The sequence below is a fragment of the Protomyctophum parallelum genome (genome assembly GCF_964188405.1).
Source record: "Protomyctophum parallelum genome assembly, chromosome: 1".
Lineage (NCBI taxonomy): Eukaryota > Metazoa > Chordata > Actinopteri > Myctophiformes > Myctophidae > Protomyctophum > Protomyctophum parallelum.
Genome location: NC_139697.1, coordinates 92,907,603 through 92,932,384, shown reverse-complemented (window position 1 = coordinate 92,932,384; position 24,782 = coordinate 92,907,603). Strand labels below are relative to the sequence as shown.

Here is a 24,782-nt window from a genome sequence, read left to right as displayed (position 1 = left end):
CCCCCGTGACGTCATGTGGCAGCCCAAGTCTATGGACTGTTTATGTTATCTTTATTCATGTCCCATGGATGTGGCATCATCTAATATGTGTTGACCCTACAGCATGTGACGTCATTGTAGTCAGAAGAATAGCATCTACTGAGTATATATCAGGCCTTTTCTATAGAAGCCTCAAGATCGACCATTTCGTCCATGCAACTGCTCAGTGATTCTGTAGGGCTGAAGCTGGAGTCGAGAAAACCACCACCACCACCACCACATCCACTCCCTTCAGCTCTGCCGAACCCACGATCAGTGGATATCGATCGAGCGTGGCGAAACTCCCGCGGAGGCAACCGTTTATCGGGGAAGCACACTTGATAGCTGAGGAGAAATAAATTTAAGATTCAGGTCATGTTGGGATGGGTGCTGCTTTGTGTGCGTAAGCCCCGATTTGGACAGAGAGGGAGCAGGTTTGGGTTTCTGCCTGTCATTGCCGGGATAGCGGCTGCCGCCTTGCTAGCGCTGCTCTTTGTGGACTCTATTGAATTATGGGTCACGGCTATGAGCATGAACACGGCAGTGGAGCCACATGCGGGTAGCATTCCTCCCCGGGGTGTCCCTCCGGCTAGGCCGGAGGAGTTCTCGCTCATGCCCAGTCCCCTGGTTTGTCAGCGTGCCGAGCCATATCTCATCGTTATGGTCACGTCAGCACCTGCCCATCAGACAGCCCGCCAGGCTATCCGGGAGAGCTGGGGCGGGGAGGTTGAGCCGGAGAAGGGTCTCCGGGTCATGACTCTGTTCATGGTCGGCGAGGTGTCCGACCCTGGCCTGGCCGAGCTGTTGACCGAGGAGGCACGGGAGCACGGGGACCTGGTCCAGGGCCGTTTCCTGGACAGCTATTCCAACCTCACCCTGAAGACCCTGAGCATGCTGGGCTGGGTCGGTCGGTTCTGCCCCCAGGCCCACTTCATGGCTAAAGTGGACGACGATGTGTTCTTTAACCCCGGCGCTCTGCTGCGCTTCCTGAACAGGGGCGGCGAGCCCGGCGAACACGTAGACCTGTACCTCGGCCGGGTGCACTTCGGCGTGGCTCCGGACCGTGACCCGGGCAGCAAACACTACCACCCTTCCGGGCCAGACCCTCCCGACGTCTACCCGGATTACTGCAGCGGCACGACCTATGTCCTCTCCCGCTCGGCCTTGTTCAAAATATCCCCGGTGGCCGCTGCCGCGCCCCTGTCCGCCCCTCTGCCCCCTGAGGATGTGTTCGTCGGGCTGTGTGCCCGCGCGGCTGGAGTGCTGCCCACACACTGCCCTCTGTTCTCGGGAGGACCCGCCGTGCCCTACGGGCGTTGCTGTTACCAGGCCATGGTGTCCGTGCACCACACCGCACCCGGGGACATGCTACGGTACTGGGTGGATAGCCACTCTTCACCCCCTTGCTCATCGTTGGGAATGCGTGCGTCTCTGGCCCTTTGCAAAGTCAGGGCCATGCTCGGGGCAGCGAGCAGGGCATGGAGCAGGGCTTGAAAATATGTGCTGCCTGACTTATACGTACACATGTTAGGGGCACACGGTGCATTGAGAAAATAGTATGTTTCCTTAGTTTTTAGATATACTTGAAACGTGTCTGTTCTTTTTTAACCCTTTCACACATGACGGTCACTACAGTGAACAGTTATTAAAATGTCATTTTTCTATGGTAAGACTAGGTTTTAATGGCAGAGTTGCATATAAGCCACTAAAGTGGGGGGAAATGACGATTGATCATCTGTCCACTATATTGGACTACATGCATCACTGGCTCTATTTCAACTACAATTCATACTATTGCTGGCACATCTGCAGTAACCTTTTTTGGGGAAGAAAATCAATGTATTCGTGTTATTAGACTGCAACCTGCATTGTTTGTATCAAAAACAATGTTTTATGCATCATTATTTACATTATGCAAGTTATTTTATTTACATTTTGTAGAGCTGTAGTGCAGCAGATATAGAAAGGGCTAATGGATACTAGTGAGGCAACTATAATATGACTAAAGTGAGGATGATGCTAGTGGCCAGTGGTGATCAATGGCTGCCAGAAGAAAAGCAGTGGAGCTTTATCTAAATATAAAGGCTCTGTGTGTATCTCCCCTATATCTCCATATGGAGCTGGCCTGTTCTGACCTGCTGACATCAGCATAGACAACATATTTGGGCATGCCTGACAAAGAACTCTATATTTGGGAATAAAAGGGACACAGACAAACTGGGTTATTATGACCGTGATGTCATGTTGTTGACATCATCATCATGATAAAAGGCACCACTCGCTCTTTGGACCTACGTCTACGCTGTTAAGATGGCCAAACGTACCAAGAAGGTGGGGATCGTTGGCAAATACGGCACGCGTTATGGCGCATCGCTGAGGAAGATGGTGAAGAAGATTGAGATCAGCCAGCACGCAAAATATACCTGCTCCTTCTGTGGCAAGACAAAGATGAAGAGGCGTGCTGTGGGCATCTGGCACTGCGGATCCTGCATGAAGACAGTGGCTGGAGGTGCTTGGACATACAACACAACTTCTGCTGTCACAGTCAAGTCGGCCATCAGGAGACTGAGGGAGTTGAAGGACCAGTAAATGGGGACTTTTATTCCGTTATTTCCAAAATAACAAGCAATAAAAAGAAGAAAAAAAAGAAAGAAAAAGGGGCATCAATCACTTCACACAAGCGTGATGACAAGCTTTGTGTGTTCCGACTCTGACATCATGCGTGGCCAAGCTAGTCTATGGACTTTTTATGACGAAATTTGTTCCTACAAACATTCAGGCCAAGTCAATGGCAAATGACGTCACGTGATGTCTTTCTGTGACTTCACCATCATATATGATCATCATGATAAAATGTGCACAGAAGAGACTTTTTTATAAGCTTTTGCCAACTAGACCTGCACGTACGTGCCCGTCGGCCACAGTCCACAGAGAGCATAAATAGGCTACCACATTATTATACACACACATTACGGTAGATATGGAAAAACAATCAATATTTGCATGCCCCCATTTACAGTGAAGAGATACTACTACTTGTTATGTGTAACCCATGCTCTGAGTAGGTTGACACAAGCATGAAATCTAGAGGCCACCTTTTCCAGAACATGTTTATTTTAATGATCAATGGAACCAACATCATCTGTATCACATGCAAAAAAATACAAAGATAAAAACTATTATTATTATAACTATAACAATTTTGAGGGGCTACATAGCACCCCTCCGATGCATGGGTTTTGAAATTACATGATATGGTAGTCTATGGACTTTTAATGTTTGTTTAGAGCGTTTTTTGATTGAGGAGCGCTATAGCCCCTCCTATATTCAGCTATTGGTGTAGATTTTCGTCTTACACAAACAGTAAATTCCCATTGACAATGAATGGAGCATTTACGTCATGTGTCTGAGCAAATTGACATGTTATTATGATGATGTACAATGATAAGAGTGCCCCTCACTTCACGCGGGTGTCATTAATGTTATATTATCTTAGTGCTCTGCCAATTATTTAGTGCCCCGCTTGCAATATCCTCACGAATCACGATCTGCTCCAGCCTGCAGGTTGATCACTGATCTATATATCAAAATTGCCTTGTGGGTCAACAGTGGTCGTGACAAACATCCATAATGCACAACTATGTATATCTCCAGTCCTTAACCACCATATGGTTGAGCAGTCCTTCATGGCTCTGTACGCGTCATTTCCGTTTTCCCTCTACCTAAAATATCTTTGCTGAAAACAACCTTACTATGCGTCACACGTTGCAATGTGTTTTGGCAAAACCTTTCCCCAGAATACGGATGCTGGGATTTACCGTAAGTTAAACATAGTTTTGATAAAGGGTACAATATACTGTAGATCTTTTTTCCACCCATTGACCACCTGCAATTATATACCGTGGACCGTGGGCTACTGGTTGAGAGAAAGAAGAAAGGCAAGTGATGTAACACACACACACACACACACACACACACGCAGATACTGTAGAAATGAATAAAAGAAGAATCCTATAGGATACAACGTGAGTGCTGGTATTCATTTCTACAGTCTGTATCCCAGAACCGTGGACCCGACCCGTTACACCACGTAGTGCTTGCTTGTGCTTTCTTCAAGAGAGAAGAGGGACAGTTCCCATCATTCCCTGAATGAAGCCACAGCGCACGACATAATCATTTACCACTCGTTTATTTACAAAAAAACACAGGAAGACTCACGATCTCCAACCCACACACACATTTGTACAACTATACTTGTGAGGACATCAACGTCTTAGGATGTAGATTTTTATGAATACCATTATTTTCCCAAAATAGCAGATCTACCAGCTCAAAATAAAATAAAATCTAGACAATACACTGGCGCGAGAAACCATATAGAAAAGTATAAATCAGGCATAACCCCAAAATACCTAATCCCAACCTCAATCTTTTCCCACATCATTTTAAACCATAAAATATCAATGTCTCTTTTGAGGACCAGGAAAATGGTCCTTACAATGTCTTGTTTCTCAAATTCTACTATACTTGTGATAACATTTGTCCAACACAAGTACAGTATTACAAACACACACACACACACACACAGGCTCCTACAGGCCGTGAATGATGGTGCGGTTTCGGAGGCCTTGGACGTACTCCTGTGCCTGCTGGAGCCCGGTGCGTTCCTCCACTATGGGCGGAGCTCCCTCCACCAGCTTGACGAAGTAGTGACAGTACACCTTGTCCATCATGCCGAACATGCCCCTGCCGTGGTAGCGGATCCGCTTCAGGTACTTGCCCTTCCTGGCGTAGGACTCGGCTGGACGGAGAGAGAGAGGAGGACAGAAATGACCGGTCGAAATCCGTTTGACGGGTCGAGGACCCATTTTTATGGATCCGTGTGGCTACATTGGTCAAACAAAGGAGATTCGGGCCTTTGTTGTAAAGGCCCCAATGCTCTGGAACAGCCTACCAGAGGAACTCAATCTTTAACAAGTTTTAAATCCCTCCTTTATTATTTATTTGGGTTTATTTTTAAACCCACTTTTATAGAATGGCCTTTTTATCTCCTTGATTTATAACTTGTTTGTTATTTTGTATTTTCTACTATTATTTCATTATTGCATTATTGTTTATTGCCGTTTTGATTGTTCAAGCACTTTGTAACTTTGTTTAAAAAGGTGCTATATAAATAAACTTTTATTATTATATAAATTGAAGTTTTCTTTCGTATTTCTCTTTTGGGTCTTGAGCTAAAAGGCTATAGGGAATCTCTGCGCGTAGTGTTTCAAATACATTTAAATAATTGCTGATATTTGTCTTAAAATGATTTAGTATACCAAGACTGTGACTGTGACTGCTGATATATTTTGCTTCAAAAGCTTTATACAAAGTTACCCCTGCCTAGATGTATATTGAGAGAGAGTGAGAGAGATAATTGAAGTTTCATAATTTTAAAGTCAGTAAGTCTCAACTTTTTGAATTTCAAGGATCCCCGGTTTTATATGCATTAGACCATGGATCCCCAATTACCGTAGTTTTATCTCTGGGATTACAATCTAAAATCCTCAGTGTTAAGTTAACTCTGAGAGTCAGTGTACACATGGAACCAAACAGACTTGCAAGGGTCCATTTGGTTCCATTTGGACACTCAGAGTTACAGGCCTGTAAGGGTCCATTTGGACCCGGGACCCAAAGTTGAGAACCAGTAAATTAAATTATCCTTACTATATCCTCATGTATTTTCTTTTCAACAGTAAAAGCACCGTTGGTTTGTATTTGCAATGTGACAGCTCTTTGTAGACATTTTCTTTATTCAATTTGAATTGTACACGTATTTCTTTCTTTAGGTTTTGATAGTTTTATTTCACACTTGGTTTAGCAATTAATGTAAATGTATACGATTCCCATGCCAATACAGGCACTTTTCATTGAGACTTGTACTGAATTGAAGAGGAAGAAGGGGGTGGGGGTAGAGAGTAAGAGTAGAGAGAGAGAGATGGGCGACAGAGTGATGGAAGGAAAGGGGCAAGAGAGCGATTTAAGGAGTAGTTGGCTGAAGGTAGCAAGAAACAGACAGTGACTAGTGACTAGAACAAAGGGAGGAAAAAGGGGAAACACAATTTTGGTAATAAATCAGCGCCCACGTCAGAGAGGGACAGAGAGACGAGAGGAGTGCGACAGGATGGACAGAAGAACCCATTAAATGCAGGACAGACACCGCCGGTGAATGTAAAATGCCGTTCAGGAGAAAAGCCAGCTGAGGCTTTATCTGTAATAACATGACATTTACATAAATCATTCACACCGTGCCCGGCGCAGGGAGGAGAATGGAAGCCTCTTTTGTTAGTTTAAGCGAGAAATTAATGTACTAAGTTGACAGTTTGAGACTGGAGCACAAGACGCATGGCGGATAAACATTGTCATCATCAATAATTCATCAAACATAATTGTTGCATTCTTATGGCGCCCCCTGCTGACAAGACAGACATCACCTGTGTTTACATAATGATGTATTGGACTTAATGTAGTGTTTTTTGTTGTTGTTTTCATTGTGTAGCCAATGTGCTATAGAGGGAATGGAACACCTAACCCGAGAGGCATTAGTGCCTTGCTCCAGAGCGGAGCTTCTCAAAGCAGGGTCTGGGAGGTCCTTGAGAGGTTTCCAGGGTTTCCCCAGCTAAACGGTTGAGAGTTAAGAACCAAAAAAAGAAAGCCTTGCAGGTCAAGGTCCATTTGTGCACTTATGGGGAGACGTGGCCTATTTCAGACAAAACTGTATGCACAAAAAAAATAAGTTTGAGAACCACCACTGTAGAGCAGGCATTCCCAAAAGAAATAATTTGGGGGAAAAGGTTGTACTCTCGACCCATTTCTTCCTCATATGGTCTACTGGGGGTAGCGTATTGTAATCGTTGGAATTGGTATAGGCTGCCTGGGAAAGAGACAGTCCCAGGTTCGATTCCCGGCCCCGGCTGTGTCTCGAGGTGTCCGTGAGCAACACACTTGACCTGTAACTGCTTCCCCCCCCCCCCCAAGCACTCTTCGACCCGAGTAGCTATTAACTGAAAACAGAGTTACACCCACGGTATTAACATTAACAATGTCTCCCCTTTGGCCCATTTACCTACTGGATGTGTCCTGCTGATACTCACCTACATACAGGTTGGACTTGTACTCTACGTTGTGGCTCCTCACGGCCAGATCCTGGGCTTCCAGAAGCACCTGGAGATGCAACACAGGGACAGGAAGAGCATTTTTGTGGCTGTGGGTGACTATAGGGTCAGAATCTGGAACCGGAATTGGTTCCATCACATTTGGAACCGTTTCCGGAACTGGTTTTTAATTAATCACACAGTCAGAGCTGGCATGTGTACTTCACTTCTGCTATACAAAAAAATATATATATATATGTGAAGTGAGGGGTGCTCTTGACTTATGATCATACATCATCACAGACACACAAAGCTGGCCATAGGAGGGGCTAGCGCCATAAGATAACTCGTCACACTCTCTTCCCGATAGGAATCACTCAGGGGAACCGTCAAGGAATCAGACCGTTAAGAGGGTATCGTTAAGGAAACAGAATCATTCAAATCCTACAGGATCCCATTCCCAACCCTGTGAGTGACGTGTCCTAATCATTCCCAAGCCACATCAAGCCAGTTGAGCTTGCTGTGGTCCATGGTGGTCCCCAGGAAAAATCACCCCAACCCTGCGTGTGACCAACCTCTTTCATGATCTTAGCTCCTTTCTTGTCGTTGAACTCCAGCTGTGCGATGGCCTGGTCGATACTCATCCCTTTGATCTGTTGGGTGGAATGAAGACTGCTCATTTTATGAACTTCCGAGTTCAGTTCAATTAATGCAGTGGTTTCTCAAAACATTTTCTTACTTTCCAACGGAAGGTTCCCAGTTCTAAATCCCCTGCTGCCCCTGGTGTCGAAGTGTCTTTGAGCAAGACACTGCAACCCCCTTACTGCTCCTGACGGGTTGGTGAGGCGCTTTGGATAAAGATGCTATATTTACTGTAAATGCACCATTTATCGGCATCCGTCCTGTAGTTCTTACTGCTGTGCTGCCATGACATCTGAATTTGATTTTCTGGATCAATAAAGGTCTGTCTGCCTGCCTGTCAAAATATGTGTCTAGCATAGAAAGAATAGTATTGAAATAAGCTAGATCTTTATTGTGTATTCATCTTTTTGACAGATTTACAGGTACAGTATATGTTTATTCATACCAGTATGCACTCTGTCAATAAAATATGTCAAATCCATCCATCTATATGTTTGAGACTCAAACATAGATCAGACTTGGAGTTACTTGGGGAGTTACTTGGGGTGTACTTGTACATCAAGCTGCCTCACGCTACAGAAACAGGAGATAGGCTCCTGCCCTATGGGCCTCATGGCTCGGCAAGGCTACTTACTTACTTATATAGCCTGCGGATTGCCGTCAGTGAGACAGTGACTCTATAATAATTATGTTAAACAAGTAATGCATGTGTCTGTAGCTTTTGTCTTTGGACGCCTCACCAGTTTAGCCAGGTACCACATCTTGTCCATGCTGTATTTGACCTGCCGTCTACAGTGATGAACCTCCTGTCGACAAAACAAAACAAAACATCAGCTCGTTGGCGGAAATATTCCTCAATTCTCCAAAAGTTAAATGTGATCATGAAGGACTGCACAGCCTGCCAGGGGGCATGACTATTATGTTGGGGACAGAGCTCTTGCCAAGACCTCTGACTTGGGTAGGAGGTGAGGTCGGCTGGACGCACCTCCTCTCCTGTCTCTGCAGGACATTTACGAGAGAGCAGGTGGTCGAACAGGCAAAAAGGACTGTGAAGGACAAACATCATCCTAGCAATGATGTGTGATGACTCCCATGCCATTGAGGAGCCCCCACTGTGAGGACGTAGTGCCTCAGTCCTACAACATTCCCACTGACAGGTGCAGCCTCAGCCTGTAAGGAGTACATACTGTAGTGTACAGTGACATATCGCCCTACCAGCCCGGCTTCCCTCCCCCTGAACACGAACAATTGTGTTCGTATAGACGCTTGTTGAAGCCGGATTTCGCCACGGTGGATTCCAACCCATGGACTTTCTTCGGTGGTGGGCAGGGACTTCACCCCCGAGTCACTGTATTTTCCGCTAAATGTCAACCCCCAGAAATAAATGCCTAGAGTTCATGTTATTGAAGTTCCCACATTGGAATAAGGGTCGATCCATACTCCACTTTTAAAGCCAAATTTAAGTCGGTTAGGCTCTGTCCAGACTACATTCAGAGGTTCAGGAGGGCAGGTAGGCGGGTACCGTCCTAAATGCGGCGACCAATGAATCAACCCTAAGACTCACTGCTGCTCTGCGAGGTTCGTCTGGCGTCTGAGGAGGAAACTTCTGCAGGTTCTTTCTGTCCCAGTTCTTCATCACCTCCAGAGAGCTGCTGGCGTGGAAGCATGCTGCCTGATGAGGCCCAGCGCTGAGGCTTGACACCCTGAACACACAGAAACAACGTTGTGTGACTGAGAGAGATGTGTGCATGTAAAGTCAAGGACCCCTAAATTGATATATTTGGTAGCGCGGACCCACATCTGAAAATATTTGGCACCAGCAGCGACCCATACGAGATTTGTGTTGTTAAAATGGCTACAAGTTCACAACTTGTGTGGTTGTAGATCTGCGTGAGGTGTGAGCTTGTAGATCTGCCATTCTCAAAGTGCTCATGTGGCCTATAGTCGCAGCAACTGAAAAAAATAGTTCAACTAGAATGAACTCAAATCAGCCACACGTTTACCAGCAGCAACATCAAGGCGATAAACACATGAATGCAGCATATAGTGTGACTGTGTAACACTTGTAATTTTACTCTTGTAACATTTTGAATGCATGGCTTTTCCTTAAACAGAGTATTTCTACACGGTTGCATTGCTACTTTCACTTGAGTAAAAGTAGACAATCTCAACAATGAAAGATAAGCCTGCGCACTAGCTGCCAGCCGGCCACTCGCACAATCTAGAGTGACATTTCATTATGAAGCAAGCAACGCTTTGGTCCAGTAGGCATTCCTCAGGAATCTACTAGACCAAAACGTTGCTTCCAATCATAATTAAACTTCACAGCTCTTGACGGTGCAAGTTTCAGTGTGCAGCCTTAACTTTTATTGTTGAGATTTTGTCTGCTTGTTTATGCCTATACGCACCAGCTTTTGCATTTTTTATCTACGTGTGCAAATGTTTTTTTATTTGTTTAAGTTTTCTTAAATAAAAAGACCACACCTGTAAATAATTGTCTAATCAATTATTTGATTGATTGAAGTATGGATTGGAGAATTACAGTACATTTCAAGCACAACTCAATACAAAACTGTTAACTGCGGACGACACCATAAAGCATTACACTTCTTTACAATAGGGACCACCATGTTCAATTCATCATAACATTTTAGAGACGTACAAATATACACTTATAGCAGGGTGGGTGGGGGATTCAGATTTTACAGGGGCCAGTTTTGAATTGCAGCCGTCCTTGGGTCCCCTTTGAGAGCGATTTTGAAGGAGTCTAAGGATTAACATGTCTTAATGACTGTTGGTAGGGCGTTCCCCATTTTGGTGGCATAGGAGCGAAAATAATTTAGTCCCTTGTTTGTGCCGAATCTGGGTTGCACATGCAGGGATGGATTAACCCCCACGAGGGCCCCTGGGCCGGTACATTATTATTAAATTGAACAAAATCAACGGCCAATGAAGTGAACCCAGTACCACGCAGTCCAATTTCCATGAAGGGCCCCTGGGCCACGGCCCAATTTGGCCCTGTCACATGGTTTGTTGAACTCCCTCTGGTGTTATGGGTGTGGACTTCGTTGACATTAAGGAAGTATTTAGACAGGTACATGGGTATCGTATCTTGTGGACCAGAGCCATTGCAAGATGCTGTACTCTGTCGTCAACCCTATGCTATTCCAGCCTATCAAAGTGGGCAGGGGTGAGGTGGGTTCGGGGAGTGAGGCCAAGTAGTAGCCTGACCAGTTTGTTTGTACTTGTTTGTTGTTGAGACAGTCGCAATTTTATTTTTGCATTATCGCCATAATTGTTACCAAGTTGACAAATGTTTAATACATGTTCAAATAGCACATAAAGCTTACAACATGTCACAAAGTGATATAGCATGTAGATCAGCTATTTCCACAGGTATTTTCCAGTGTGTGTGTGTGTGTGTGTGTGTGTGTCATTTCAGAGAGAGTCTAGTCAGTCAGTCAGACAGTCAGACAGACAGACAGACAGATAGACAGACTGATGTGTGATGCAGGTTTAAGTACACTAACCTTGACAACATGTGCTCAGTCACACTCCTCAGGAACAGCAGACCTGGGAGAAAATATTCAGTACACTGTGTCAGTAATACTCATGAACGTTACGAAGCAATCAGGCAGTGAATATCTGAATAATAATACATATAACGCTCCTTCTTACCACGACCTGTCATAGACGTCGCCATGTTGCATTGTGTCTTTGCGACGCTGAGTGACGTTTCTTTCCGCTTTACCGCAGCCTCTGTCGCACGTTGCCACGGTAACGCCAGGGCTCCACTGGGCGCGTTTGGGCGCGTTGCGTCACGCGTGCGTGCATCAAAAAACGAACCGGTTCAATCTTATGGTGACGGAGACGCGACGCAGACGCGCCCAGTGGAGCCCTGGCGTAACAGCTTGGCATGATGATGGCGTCATAAATATTATTATCATATAATCACATTTATTTGAAACTTTTTTCGTGTATATCACGTTAGCATAACAATAACCAAACAATTTAAAGGACAACATAATAATAGTCGAAGTTACTATGGCAACCTGGTTACGGTTGAACGCAAATTCGCATTGCTTGACCCATATGAGCTTCCATAGGCAGACATAGGGTGTATTTTTGCCGTGACAGGCGTGACAGTTTGACAGTCTTGACAGTTTGTCTGACGCCGGGCAGCTGGGGTCGTGTCTGACTCTGTTGCCAGCAATATTAAACCATTTACATAATTATATACAACTTAAACTGATGTCAAATGTTTATATTTACCTAATGTATTTATGTATTGCAGCTGAGAGTTTGTCTTGACACCCTACCTGGGGTAAAAATAATTACCGTAATCCCACCGGTAATTTTACGACACTTGTTTCTGCCGTGTGTCGCGGTGTTTACGACGCGCAGAAGAAGAAGAAGAAGAAGAAGAAGCATGGATGCTGCCTCTGGCTGCATGTGAATGATGATAGCGACCGTAGTTTAATTGTTATAATTTTTTACAGACTTTATACTATATCTCGGAGTGAACATAGCTAGCCATGCCGCGTGACAGAGTTCTCCCGGCGTCTCCTAACTGGTACTGCAGCCGCTGCAGTGACACCAATGGCAGAGGAACCCTGGGCTTTGGAGCCAGGAACACCATCTATCTGATTGATGTGGCTTCGCCCTCCTGCAGGGTGGTGGGTGAGTCTGAGCTGATGGCTCGTATCCGTAATAACTGACACAGTGATTCTCTAAGTCAGTGGTTCACGTTCAAGGCCCCCGGGCAGGGGTCCTTGAAGGATCGAGTTCCAGGGCATACCCAGCAAAATGATAGATAGTTAGGAACCACATGTACCCGGTCCCTTATGAGTCTGTAACTCAGAGAGTGTACACATGGAACCATTGTACACTCTCAGAGTTGAATTAACATTGATTTTACAATATAAATCTGGGTCCCAGAGATAGAAATGGCATTACATGGGGCCTAATGCATGGCCTAACTAATGCATGGCCTAACTAATGCATAGCCTAAATGCATGGCCTAATGCATAGCTTAAAAGCATGTCAAACCGGGGGTCCTTCAAATAAAAATGTTTGAGAAACACTGCTAGAGCCATACAAATCTTCTCTTATGGGGGTCCCTGGCATATCTTTTCAAATGGGAGTCCACGGGATAATTTACGTGTACATTTGGGGGTCCTTGACATGAAAAAGCTTGAGAACCACTGCTCTAACCTATAAGTAAACCTGTTTATCATCAAGGGATGGCCCCCAGTTTGATATGACCCCCAGTTATTGTATTGAGTTCTGCAAACTGTCAATACATTCTTCAATCAATCAATCAATGTATGTTTGGTCTCTGTCCCAATGTGTACCATCTTAAAGGTCCTAGAACAGTTTGTTGTTGATTACATTTAGTGCAGAATAGGCGTTGACACTATAAAGGCCTGTTCATAGTCTGGATTTTCGGTGGTGAGCTGACCACCGCAAAATAACGTTGAGTGGTGGTGAGTAAAAACAGAGAGAAGGGCTGGAGCGGTGGTGGTGGTTTGCTCTTCACCGCGGCTCGTGACGTCATGTTGTAGTTCGGTGGTCACCCCACCACCGAAAATCCAGACTATGTATGAGCCTTAACCAATTCTGACCGGGCACCCATTTTGGTGTTAGCATCATGTTATGCGTTATCTATTGAAAAATAGCAGATCTACAAGCTCATATCGCGCCACCGAGTGGCGCGATATGAGCTTGTAGGTCTGCTATTTTTGAAAAATCGAAGAACGACTGACATTTTTTTAATCTGATCTCAGGTCAGAATGGGTTTAATCAGACCAGTGTGTGGCCAGTGGAAACCTCGTATTAATCTGATCTCAGGTCAGAATGGGTTAAGGGTTGCCCACCTCCCCCTGGCAGGTCAATAAAACCTTCGGGCAGGTGGAGTTCGCTTTCACTTTTAGGTTGCCTGACTGGGCCTGATTTGAGAGCAAGTGTGAACCCATAGTCAATACATTTTCTCATTGGTCTTAATTAAACTGCCCGCTAACACACATCTGTACATTTTGATTGAATAACAAGTATATATATATATTATATACTTGATGGGGGTTAGGGGAACTGTGGAGTTCTTGGAATTAAAAAAATGATTTTGTTTGTGTGTTCCAGGTGAGCTGGTAGGTCACAGAGAGAGGGTGTCGGGCTTCTCCTTCAGCCAGCATGCAGGACAGAGCCAGCTGTGTGTCAGCTGCTCTGATGACGGCACCATTAAGTTCTGGGACGCAGACGACAAGGTGCTCTTGAAGGAACATTCGCCGCACCAGGTGAGCTACTTTGTATTCCTCGTCTGTGCCACCTGTTTATTGTCTCCGCCAGGCTGGAGACTGTGTTTTAGCTCCCACCCGTACTTATGTATGTACGTACGTACGTATGTATGTACGTAAGTACGTCAGTGTGTCGGTTAGCCCATTTTGGCCTGACACTATATTCTACAAAATGTCTTCTAAACGTTCACTCTGAAGAATTCAAAGATTTGCGTGCACATTCTCACATTTTTCCAAAAATAGCAGACCTACAAGCTCGTAGCTTGTAGATCTGCTATTTTTCAACAGCTAAAGCATAACGTGATGCTTAAAACACCAAAAGGGGTTCCCGCCCAAAATGGTCACACTAATGGGTTAGTTAGTGTGACTGAACAGCCATTTCACGATGTGGCCAATAACTCCTAAGGTCCTACAGTCAAGTCAACTTTATTGTCACGTCGCAGTATAAAAAGTTGGTGAAATAAGCTTTTGTGCATTGCTCCACCATTTTGTTATTTAGATTAGAAAGAAGACGAGGGGAGCAGTTATACAAAGGAGACGGAGTGACAGCTCAAGGCAATAAAGAGACAATATACTAATAAAACAAATAAAAAAGAAATGCATATCTAGGCCAGCAGATACATGAGGTTAGACATAAGGTGCGAGGTGGCGACACGTTAACTCAACCTTTTTATAATAGTGTCATAGAAATGTATAAATAATGCCTGCACATTTTCACATTCCTTCACTGTCGTCTTAATCCAGCACCTTTCCCCCCTTACACAATACACACACACACACACACACACACACACACACATATAAACGCACGCACACCTCTTTTGCGTCAAGTTTGGACTTGAACTGTGTGTCATTGTTGTCCAGAACACCATGACAGCCGTCCAGTGGTCTCCCGTGGACAAGAACCTGGTGGTGTCTGGGGACGAGAAGGGCATCGTGGTGTGTCACTGGTACCACACCGGGGACACCCTCAGCTTCTTCCCAGAGCCCCGGACCGTCTTCTGCCTGTCCTGTTCCCCTCACGCCTGGAACCTGGTGGCTGTGGGGTGAGGAGCCGCACACATCTTCTCACGAAATCATTTCATCCAGTGGTTCTTTTTTATTCATGTCGAGGATCCCCAAATTAGTATGCATTTGGCGGTGGACTGGACCCCCATCTGAAAATATTTCCCTGCCAGTGGCACTGTGGCACATGCAAATGCCCCTAGAGATTTGACAGAAGGGCAGACTTGTTTTGAGCGGTGCAGCCGCTCCTATGCACAGCTTTGTGTGTACGTCTGTCTGTGCTAATATGATTGGACATCAGGTTGTTGACATCATCAGACGTCATCATTTTTGATGAAATGCACTGCTCACTTCACACAAGTGTGATTTTTATATTGTTGCTACATTGTCATGAGATTCTTAATCTTTTGTCAATCATTTGGGGGCCCACTTGCAATATCCTCGGGGCCCACCAGTGGGCCTCAGTCCACATGTTGAGAGTCGCTTACCATAAACGGCTTGCTGTCACTGTGTTCCTCGCTGAATGATGTCACTTCCTGTCTCAGCTACAAAGACGGGATGATCGTGCTGATGGACATCAGCAAGAAAGGGGAGGTGCTCCACCGCCTGCGAGGCCATGAGGACGAGATCCACGCCCTCTCCTGGTCCCCGTCGGCCAATGAGGAGAGGTTGTACGTTGCCCGGCCTGATGACGTCACAGGTAGGTCATTATGATCAGGTGCACTCGCTTAACCCACTTAAACCATGTGTACTTTGTTGAGTGCGTAAGGCGCGTACCACTTAGGCCTTGATGCCTGACGATGTGTTCAGAGTTCGATTCCCGAGCCTGGTGGTTTTTTGCCACTCAGTAGGCGTTCCTGCATAACTTCTGATATGATGATTATGTCACGCGCATAACATCTATTGCCTGTCTCTCTCTCTCTACTGTGCTATCCATTAGAAAAAATGAGGTCTACTACTGTGTTTTCCCGCTAACACCAATCTCTTGCTGAAACAACGCATCAGTGTCAGGGATGTGACACCTTCACATACTGTAGGTTGGAGGTGGTCGTCTTAACCCATTTAGACCTCAGGCCCGATTCTAAAAACGCATTCTAAAACATAACCTAATGTTTTAGAAAATTCTTCTTAAAAATACATGTTGGTACATACTTAGCAATAACTAATGAGACACAGAGGTAGCATCCGGATTCAAAGGAAATCCCCAATGTGGTGCTTGATACGCTTCATGGTTTCAACAAGACATGTCTTTGCCGCTCTCTGTCCGTCATGTTACCAGCCCGGGATGGTAGCGGGAGTCCTTATCTGCTTACAGTATATAAGTCTACGTACGGCGCTCTCCAGCACAGTGTTGTGAATGAGCCTTTATTTTACTTTGAAAGTGCGAAGAGAGACAGGAAAAGACGAGTTAGTAGGGGAATGATCCAACCGGCTGAGCAAGGAATGTGATGATGTATGATGATATGAGCGCCCCTCACTCCTTTTACCAGTGTGATTTTTATCTAAACATCTTTTGTTTTTTCTTATTTAGCAACAAATGGAGAGTTGCACGGAGAGGAGAAGAGGGAGGAGACGGGAGGTTTTCTGGCTTCTGGGAGCAAAGACCAGACGATCAGAATCTGGAGCACGGCCAGGGGCAAAGGTGAGATATGGTTACATTTCCGTTTTTTTAATTAGATTTGTTTGTGGTGCATCGTCACCCCAAGGGATCTCTGTTCTAGGTCTGTAGGCTAGACAGGAATAATAATTAAAAAACAGATACAAAAACACAATAAGCTAAAACCAGTCCAAACATTTGATTCAGTTAAAATATATGGAATAGCTAGGGTGAAATTAGGCTAGATATTAGGCTAGCTAGATTGGGTTTTCTAGGTCAAGAGGAGCACCTTGTTGAAACCGCTCTGGCTTGTTTTGGCAAACCAGTGTAGAGAGATTGAAGACTGGGATGATGGGGTCGAATTGTCTTGTTCTAGTTCGGAGTTCGGACCCCAGCTGCTGCTGCATTTTTAACTAGTTTGAGGCTGTTATTAGTTGAGGTTAATGGTAAGCCAGAGGAAAAGTGAATTTCATTTTCCTTTTTAGCAGTTTTGTCAATACAAATGTAAATCAATCATTCAGTACTTTTATGTGTGCCCTCCCCAGGTGTGATGACCCTGAAGTTGCCCTTTCTGAAGAGGCGAGGGTCAGTGGACCCCACTGTCAAAGAGAGGCTGTGGCTCAGTGTCCACTGGCCCAAAGGAAGACCCACGCAGCTGCTGTCCACATGCTTCAGGTGCACACACACACACACACACACAGATAAAGTCTTTCTGCGTGTCCGAAACCCGAAGCACATGTCTCTGTGTCTGTCCCTGCGACCAGGCATTCTCAATTGGCAGGCGGTCCTTTCTCCGAAGCCGCTCCGACCCATTTCAAAACCCGCTCCACGAACAATTCAATATCCTGCCACTCCACGTCACTCATATGCTCTCGATCCTGCCCATGTACTTATGCCTATGTATGTGTTTGAGTATGTTCAGTGTGTGTGTTCAGGGCAGGGTTGGGTGTCTATACGTGTCCATTTATTCTGTTTGGGTGTGTTGTGTGAGCATGAATTCATACATTTACTGTGTGTGTGTGTGTGTGTGTGTGTGCGCGCGTGTCTGCTCGCGTGCAGTGGAGAGCTGGTTCTGTGGGACCTGACCAAGACGGGGAAGCAGAAGTGGACGTTGCTGGGTTCCTCGTCAGAGGGACAGAATCACACTCGCATCGTCTTCAACATGAGCTCTGTGTGCCTGCAGGACGGCAGAGAGCTGCTGTTCAGCACCTCCATGGACAGAGAGGTAAGACACTGGGTGGGGCCCTAGCTTGCGCGCCACGCTATGCCATGGCACTACCCGCTGTTCGTTAATTAGGCCGTATTTGGTGTAATTTTACGCTCTGTCGCAAGAGTGAAATATCTAATAAGGGCCCATTTGGTTACCAACTCCATCATATAGCTGGGGACCACCTGGAACCCCCTCAAGGACCACCGGTACCACTGGTTGAAAACCACTCTAGGCCTTTAACCCATTCTGACCTGAGATCAGATTCTAAAAATGTCTTCTACATCCTGACAGTTTTCTGAAAAAGCTGTGTCAGTCGTTCTTCGATTTTTCAAAAATAGCAGACCTACAAGCTCGTAGCGCGCCACTCGGTGGCGCGCTATGAGCTTGTAGATCTGCTATTTGTCAATGGCTAAAGCATAACATAATGCCCAAAGCACTGTACAGCACTGTACCCAAAATGGGTACAGTGCTGGAAATCACTTCCTTATTACCCTCGTGTTCAGCTGAGCTTCCTTTCCGCTTATTTTTCCTAGTCGATTAAATGGATTAGTTTATTGAACTTTTCCATCCCTGCTGTGTGTTGGCAGGTCAAGTGCTGGGACCTGTCCTCTCTGGACTGCCTCTGGACCCTGCCCACGCTGGGGGGCTTCGTCTACGCCCTCACCTTCTCCCCCGTGGCCACCGGCTGCCTGGCCCTGGGCACGGGGGACAACATGATCCGGGTGTGGAGCACCATGTCCCTCCAGAACGTGTACGAAACCCGCACCTTCTGGCAAGGCATCAAGTCCAAGGTCACAGCGGTAAGGGTTCAAGTCCAGCTTTTGATGCAGACGAGGGAAAAACCAGTTTGTTCGGGGTTCGAAGGAAATGCATGACAGGAAATGCTTCTTTCCTATGCCCAGCCTTTGTGTGTTTGTGTGACTTTTAGCGATGATTTGATTGACTGATCACTCCATAGCGATGATTTGAACATGCAAACTCCAATTAATGAGTAGTCTAGCAGTTTTAACCACTTCAGCCCTATTTTATACTTATAAAAATAGCCCATCTATGCATCACATTGTGAGCTTTTGCCTATTACATAGTCAAATAGGGAGGCCAGGCTGCCGGATGGCAGATACACCTTTTTTCAACCTTCATGTAACTGGTCCTCACTATTATAAGATGCCACCATTTCCGTCTACTCACTCTGTGTCTCATTGGTGGGCCTTGGACATTTCAGAAACCTGCCCACCAATGAGACCATCAGTGGGGATTCCAAGCCAATAGAAACCGCAGCCTTCTTCTTACTGTAAAGTTTGGATGGATATCTTGTTTGGAATCTTGAAATGACCAGTGACCACCGAAGATGCCATTACAGTAACGTTTCTAAACCTAACTGTCCAATCCTCACCTCTGAGACACGGAGCACTTACACAGGAATGACTACTTCTATGACGATAACGTTGAAAATCGGCGCTCTCTTAACAGAAAGACGAGCTTTAGTACAAATGTTCTATTAAGTTAATATTTGTGTTATTAGTAATTACATTTCCTTTGTCGTTTCCAGCTGGCCTGGCATCCAAAGAAAGAAGGATCTCTGGCTTTCGGGACGGATGACGGTAAAGTCGGCATCTACGATGCCTTCGCCAACAAGTAAGGATAGGATAATCTGCTTATTTTGATGACTATGATTGTTTTTCTTTTAAAACATTTTGTTAACCATCTGTATTTTGTAACATGATAATGGAAGCGATGAATGGAGGCAGAGGGATGCGAGGTAGCATATTGTTTCGTTTGAGTCAACTGCTGACTAAACCGTTATTTTCTAAAGCGTTATGTTTCTTGTCCTCTTCTAAGGCCTCCCCACGTGTCCAGCTCCTACCACCGTAAGACGGTGTACTCGCTGGCCTGGGGCCCCCCCGTCCCTCCCATGTCTTTCGGTAAGTTCACTAATGAACAACGACTGTCACCCTGGTCTGGTTTCACACCGGAATAAATCTGAGCCAGCAGAAATGACAACGACGACAAACAAAAAGACAGAGAGTTCAGGAGAATATGGCCAAGAAACAAAAGCTAGTGAGTCAGCGAAAGACGGAACTAGCGCGCGCGCGCGCGCGCGCGCGCGCACACACACACACACACACACACACACACACACACACACACACACACTAATCTACTCGCCACTAATTAGGCAGAGCTCCCTAAAAGCGCTTACACCTCACTTCTTCCCTCTGAGCTACTCGTGGGGCAAAAATCAAGATGTTTGCGGAGTTAATTTTCACCAGCTGTCACCGGATGACATTTTGATTAGCGGCATCAGTCACGGCCGTAAAGAAAAGAAAACGTAATTGTCGTCGCCACCGTGCAGGGCAGAGGAGAGAAAATTAGCTGACGTGCTTGAAAAACCTAACAAAGGGATGCTGCTAATTTGTTTGCTACGATGCTTGCACGGCTTCAGCTCGCACTTCAGTTGCACTCGTGTTCCGTCCTCTCGAGGTGACGCCTGGTTAGTGATTCTTGAGAGCCCCTTGGGAGTTATGAGATGCAGGGACACAGAAAGCACTAACGTCATTAACGTCGGGTGAAAAACGTGTATGTCCAAAACTTTTACTTTTCAAGGAAATGGAAGAAAAATTAGAACCATCCAATGGATCCAATATAGTTGCTATTTTAGTCACAAGCGCTGACACGCTGTAGTGTGACAAACTACTAAGGCATGAATTAATTTATGGGGGCAAAAAAAACGGAGATGCAAGGTTTTTGCAACGCGTTGTGAGCTTGTAGATCGGCTATTTTCAGCATGCAACTAATTGTAAAATGACTTGTCCACTAGTCCCTTCCTAACATTTTAGTTTAGTTGTCACCACCAGGCCGAAGGTATGGGGAGAGAGTATGTTTTGCACTCCGTCCGTGTGTGTGTGTGTGTGTGTGTGTGTGTCCGTCCGTCCATCCGTCCGTCTGTGAACAGCTAATCTCTGGCACCGTTAACCCTGTCAATGTCAAATTTTACATGCAGATGTATTGTACAGCACACGCAAACACAATAAATACGTGTGTGCGTGAATAGTGCAAATAGCTGGTCTACAAGCTCACAAAAAAGCACACACGTGGCATTTATACAATAGAGGGTATGCACGTGACATCATCATCAAACGGAAGTTATGCAGGAATGCCTAATGAGTGGCAAAAAATTACTTTCTTGGGGCACGGTGGCACAGTTGGTAGTGCTGTCGCCTCACAGCTAGAAGGTCCTGGGTTCGATTCCCGCTCGGGACGCTGTGGGTGCTGGCGGCGTATTTCCTCCTCCGCGTCATCAGTGCCCATACCCGAAGGCGGGGTTGGCGAAAGGGCCTTTCTGTGTGGAGTTTGCATGTTCTCCCCGTGTCCCCTAGGGTAGGTACCCTCACAAAAAACATGCAGTAATCCTGGTCACTAAACTGCCTCCCCCTGGCCAGCCGGGGCGCCTGATGGAGGGGAAAGGAACTGGTTGGAATAACGTGTTCCTTCCACGCGCTACGTCCAACCAGGGAAACTCCCCCCTGTCAGGTGTAAAGGAGCAACTTGGACACTCAGGCATGAAGGAAGCATGAGTTCAAGTCCGTTGCTCTCCCCTTGTCCCCCATATATGGGGGACTAGGTTGGTGGAGGGTGTGTAGAGCCCAGGATCACATTAGATGACTGACACAGGGGTGAAAAATGGGTTACAAAATCGTGGGATAAAAAATATATATATATACTTTCTGGCCTTGACAGCCCATACATCCAAACAGAAAAGTCCTATCTGGTTGCATTAAACAACATTAAAATCACTTTTCCTGTTGCTTTGCCATTCGATGTGCCGTTCACTTTAAGCATGCGGATACTTTATTGTCATCATGACAAGAGAGAGTGGCAATCCCAGCACGGTTAAAACAGGAGCGGGCGGATGTAAAATCATGGTACTTTATTAAAGTTTCAAACACCAACATGTTTTAAACTTTAATAAAGTACCCTTTTTTATATCCGGCATTATCCGCCCTCTCCTTTTTTTTCTTCTTTTTTTTTTTTTACCGTTTTGAGTGCTCGGATCGCTGCTCTTTCTTGTGCTATCCCTTTGATCTTTGTAGCACCATCCACACCTCCACTGAGCACCTACAGTAGTTGATTTGTTTTTCTTCGTTATCATAAATTGCTGATGTGCACAGAAGTATAACTGTGTGTGTGTGTGTGTGTGTGTGTAACTGTGTGTGACCTCCAGGCGGCTCCGCGGACCGCCCGTCCCACACTCTGTACAGCTGTGCAGGCGAGGGCAACATCCTGCAGCACGACCCCTGGAACCTGTCTGGAGACGCAGCTGAGGTGGACAAACTCATCAAGGACACCAACGGCATCAAGGTGAGAGCCACAGTGACCAGATGCCACCAGTCAAGAGTATGTCGACTACCCTCCTCCCCCACCCCCTGACGAAACTAAATACAAACTACTAAGCTACGATGACAAAAACTAAATACAATTTTGTCAACAAATCAAAACTAGATGTAAATGTTAGGGAGGGACTGCTAGACTGGCGAGATCCAGTAGAACTAAGGCATCGCAGCGAGATGCATTGAGAGCTTGTAGATGGGCTACTTTTAAAATATATATATTTTTATTTAAACAAATTGATTTGAAAATGGGACATTCGGCATAATGAGTACTTTATACTTTTAGTACTTTAAGTACATTTTGATACCAATACTTTTGTACTTTTGCTCAAGTAAATTTAGAATTGACCATTTAAGTATTGATACTTTTTAGGGATGCACGATTAATCGCTAGCATATAGGCATATATATATGCCATATTTACCATAGAAATACTATATCGGTATCGGAATGGTCTCAGAATAATTTTCACCAGCAAAAAATCTACATTTAATTTGTGTACTCATCTCAGTCATTCAGTTGTGAAAACAGACACTTGGAAAAGTATTATGCTATTTATTGATTGATTGAATACTTTATTAACAGGCTTTGGGTCAAGCCCCTATAGGGCCTAGGCTTGTTTCCATTGTGGTCCTCTGTATAATATCGGAATCGGTCAGAATCGGTCAGATATGACCCTGCAAATAATCGGTCACAATTTCATAATCGTGCACCCCTAATAATAATACTTTTACTTAAGTAACACATTATGAGTACCTTTCCTTTCCCACCACTGTAACCAGCTTTCTGTGTCTCTTCCTGCAGCACAAACTGTCTGCACACACCGACATCAGCTGGAAGCCAGACAACAGCGTGGTCGCCATCGGCAACGAGGACGGGTGAGACACGCGTGTTAATCGTATCATGACATCTTCAGTGTTGAGTGTGATCAGTGTTGCTGTAATATGTGCCTCTATCTCTGCCCTTAGATGTTTGACCTGACACCTGTTCACAAACACTCTCTATCTCTGCGCTTAGATGTTTGACCTGAGACCTGTTCACAAACACTAACAGATACAATGATTTATATGACTATAGAGATGTTTAACACTCGTTTTAAAGCAGCATTGTGTAGTTTACGGTATCTGTGGCCACTTTGGACACGAATAATATAAGAGCCAATGTCTTTATGGCCTTTCAAACGTGAAGCGATTTAACGCGCATATAGTTCGTTTTCAATGAGACCTGCGTTTTTGCGTGGAGCAGTCGTGGTGCGACAATGCAAGCGTATTTACCCGAGCATGGTCCCGTGAATTTGTTGCGCGCATGCTCGTTTCGTGCACACGTCCGCGTCTCACTAGACCTGGATTCTGTTTCGCTTTTTTTTCTTTTTCGTGCCCCTCTTGAGCAGACCTGTAGCAGACCTGTCGTTGATCCAGGAAACAACGCCTGCGTTCCTCGCTTCCTGTTTGAAACGCCCTTTTGACTTCATTACACATGAGTCTCTGCAAGCATGTCTGGCGAGGACGCGCTTTGATTGGCCAGTCTTCACTTTGACTGGCAGTTCTGCCTTGGCAAATGCCAGGATGAAACTCATTGTCTAATGTATGTCAAGGCCTTAGTAGGGACCCTCCTGAGTCAATACATTTATGGAAGGATGATTGTTATTCAAAGATGTAACTTTATAATATTGTGGGTCATAATATGTTATAAATACTATTTGTTGTTAAAAAGTTTCATTGTTGTAAATGAGAAATTGATAGTGCCGGTAACACTGATAAATATTGCTAGAATTGACCAATTATGGAATTGGTATCATGTAATCGATGTATTGAATAATTAGCTCCTCCACTCAACCAACCCCACGCAGAAACCCACGTTGTGTGTTTGCTTTATTTCTTATTTGTTTTCTAGTTCCATAGACGTGTACGAGGCTCCCAGTCTGAAGCAGCTGTGTTGTTTTCTATAGTTCCATAGACGTGTACGAGGCTCCCAGTCTGAAGCAGCTGTGTTGTTTTCTATAGTTCCATAGACGTGTACAAGGCTCCCAGTCTGAAGCAGCTCTGCAGCATCCAGCAGCATCACAAGATCATCAACTGCCTGCGTTGGCACGGCGACCACGGCCCGCAGCCTCAGCACCACTTCCTGCTGGCCTCTGGGTCCACCAACGCCGTCGTCTACGTGCACGACCTGCGCTCCGTCATAGGTCAGCTCCTACAAGCATTACACCGGGGACTACTGCAAGGGTTCTAGTGCCCCGGCCGATATATCGGCTACTGATATGGCCTACATTTGGCCTCTAATGTCTACCGATGTAACTGAGTCAGGGCTCCTCGTTTTATTTTAGCTCTCACATGCACCGTTTATTGACACAATGCGTGTTTGAACCGATCAGACGTTGGCTGAACTTGGCTGTGCTCGAATGTCTTGTCCATCGGGTCAACAGTTTAAAGGAGTTTTAAAAAAGACTGTTTTCTATCAAATACACACCCCACGAAGCCTTGAATTCATGGC

At 45.4% G+C, this 24,782-nt stretch overlaps 4 protein-coding genes across 5 annotated transcripts in view; 3 read left to right on the top strand and 1 right to left on the bottom strand.

Moving 5' to 3' along the window:
• Window positions 1-393: 393 nt before the first annotated feature.
• On the top strand, window positions 394-1,529 carry LOC310855526 (beta-1,3-galactosyltransferase 4-like; the record flags this gene model as incomplete). Its single annotated transcript, XM_083760561.1, is given in 2 exon segments — window positions 394-1,488; window positions 1,491-1,529. Coding segments are annotated over 2 exon segments (1,134 nt in total).
• A 784-nt stretch (window positions 1,530-2,313) lies between these two features.
• LOC310856922 (large ribosomal subunit protein eL43) lies at window positions 2,314-2,621 on the top strand. The gene has a single exon (XM_083762475.1). It carries the CDS (start codon window positions 2,329-2,331, stop codon window positions 2,605-2,607), a length of 279 nt encoding a protein of 92 aa, XP_083618601.1. The 5' UTR covers window positions 2,314-2,328; the 3' UTR covers window positions 2,608-2,621.
• A 1,570-nt stretch (window positions 2,622-4,191) lies between these two features.
• Window positions 4,192-11,518, bottom strand: mrpl22 (mitochondrial ribosomal protein L22). Its single transcript, XM_083788656.1, has 7 exons — window positions 11,475-11,518; window positions 11,327-11,369; window positions 9,361-9,499; window positions 8,537-8,602; window positions 7,730-7,807; window positions 7,155-7,224; window positions 4,192-4,819 (listed from the first exon to the last, which is right to left on the bottom strand). The coding sequence occupies exons 1-7, from the start codon at window positions 11,497-11,499 to the stop codon at window positions 4,611-4,613; spliced, it is 630 nt and encodes a 209-aa protein (XP_083644782.1). The 5' UTR covers window positions 11,500-11,518; the 3' UTR covers window positions 4,192-4,610.
• Window positions 11,519-12,216: 698 nt separating this feature from the next.
• The window catches only part of gemin5 (gem (nuclear organelle) associated protein 5), a 31,985-nt gene continuing 19,419 nt past the window's right edge, over window positions 12,217-24,782 (top strand). The window contains exons 1-13 of one of the 2 annotated variants that reach the window (XM_083772548.1): window positions 12,217-12,476; window positions 13,935-14,089; window positions 14,954-15,135; window positions 15,640-15,794; window positions 16,626-16,736; window positions 17,237-17,366; window positions 17,751-17,916; window positions 18,489-18,701; window positions 19,451-19,536; window positions 19,741-19,823; window positions 22,124-22,260; window positions 23,094-23,167; window positions 24,293-24,474. In XM_083772548.1, the coding sequence (XP_083628674.1) occupies window positions 12,332-12,476; window positions 13,935-14,089; window positions 14,954-15,135; window positions 15,640-15,794; window positions 16,626-16,736; window positions 17,237-17,366; window positions 17,751-17,916; window positions 18,489-18,701; window positions 19,451-19,536; window positions 19,741-19,823; window positions 22,124-22,260; window positions 23,094-23,167; window positions 24,293-24,474 (1,819 nt within the window). In that variant the 5' untranslated portion in view covers window positions 12,217-12,331. Of the gene's footprint in view, window positions 12,477-13,934; window positions 14,090-14,953; window positions 15,136-15,639; window positions 15,795-16,625; window positions 16,737-17,236; window positions 17,367-17,750; window positions 17,917-18,488; window positions 18,702-19,450; window positions 19,537-19,740; window positions 19,824-22,123; window positions 22,261-23,093; window positions 23,168-24,292; window positions 24,475-24,782 lie in introns of those variants that run through there. The other variant, XM_083772549.1, reaches the window with a different exon arrangement.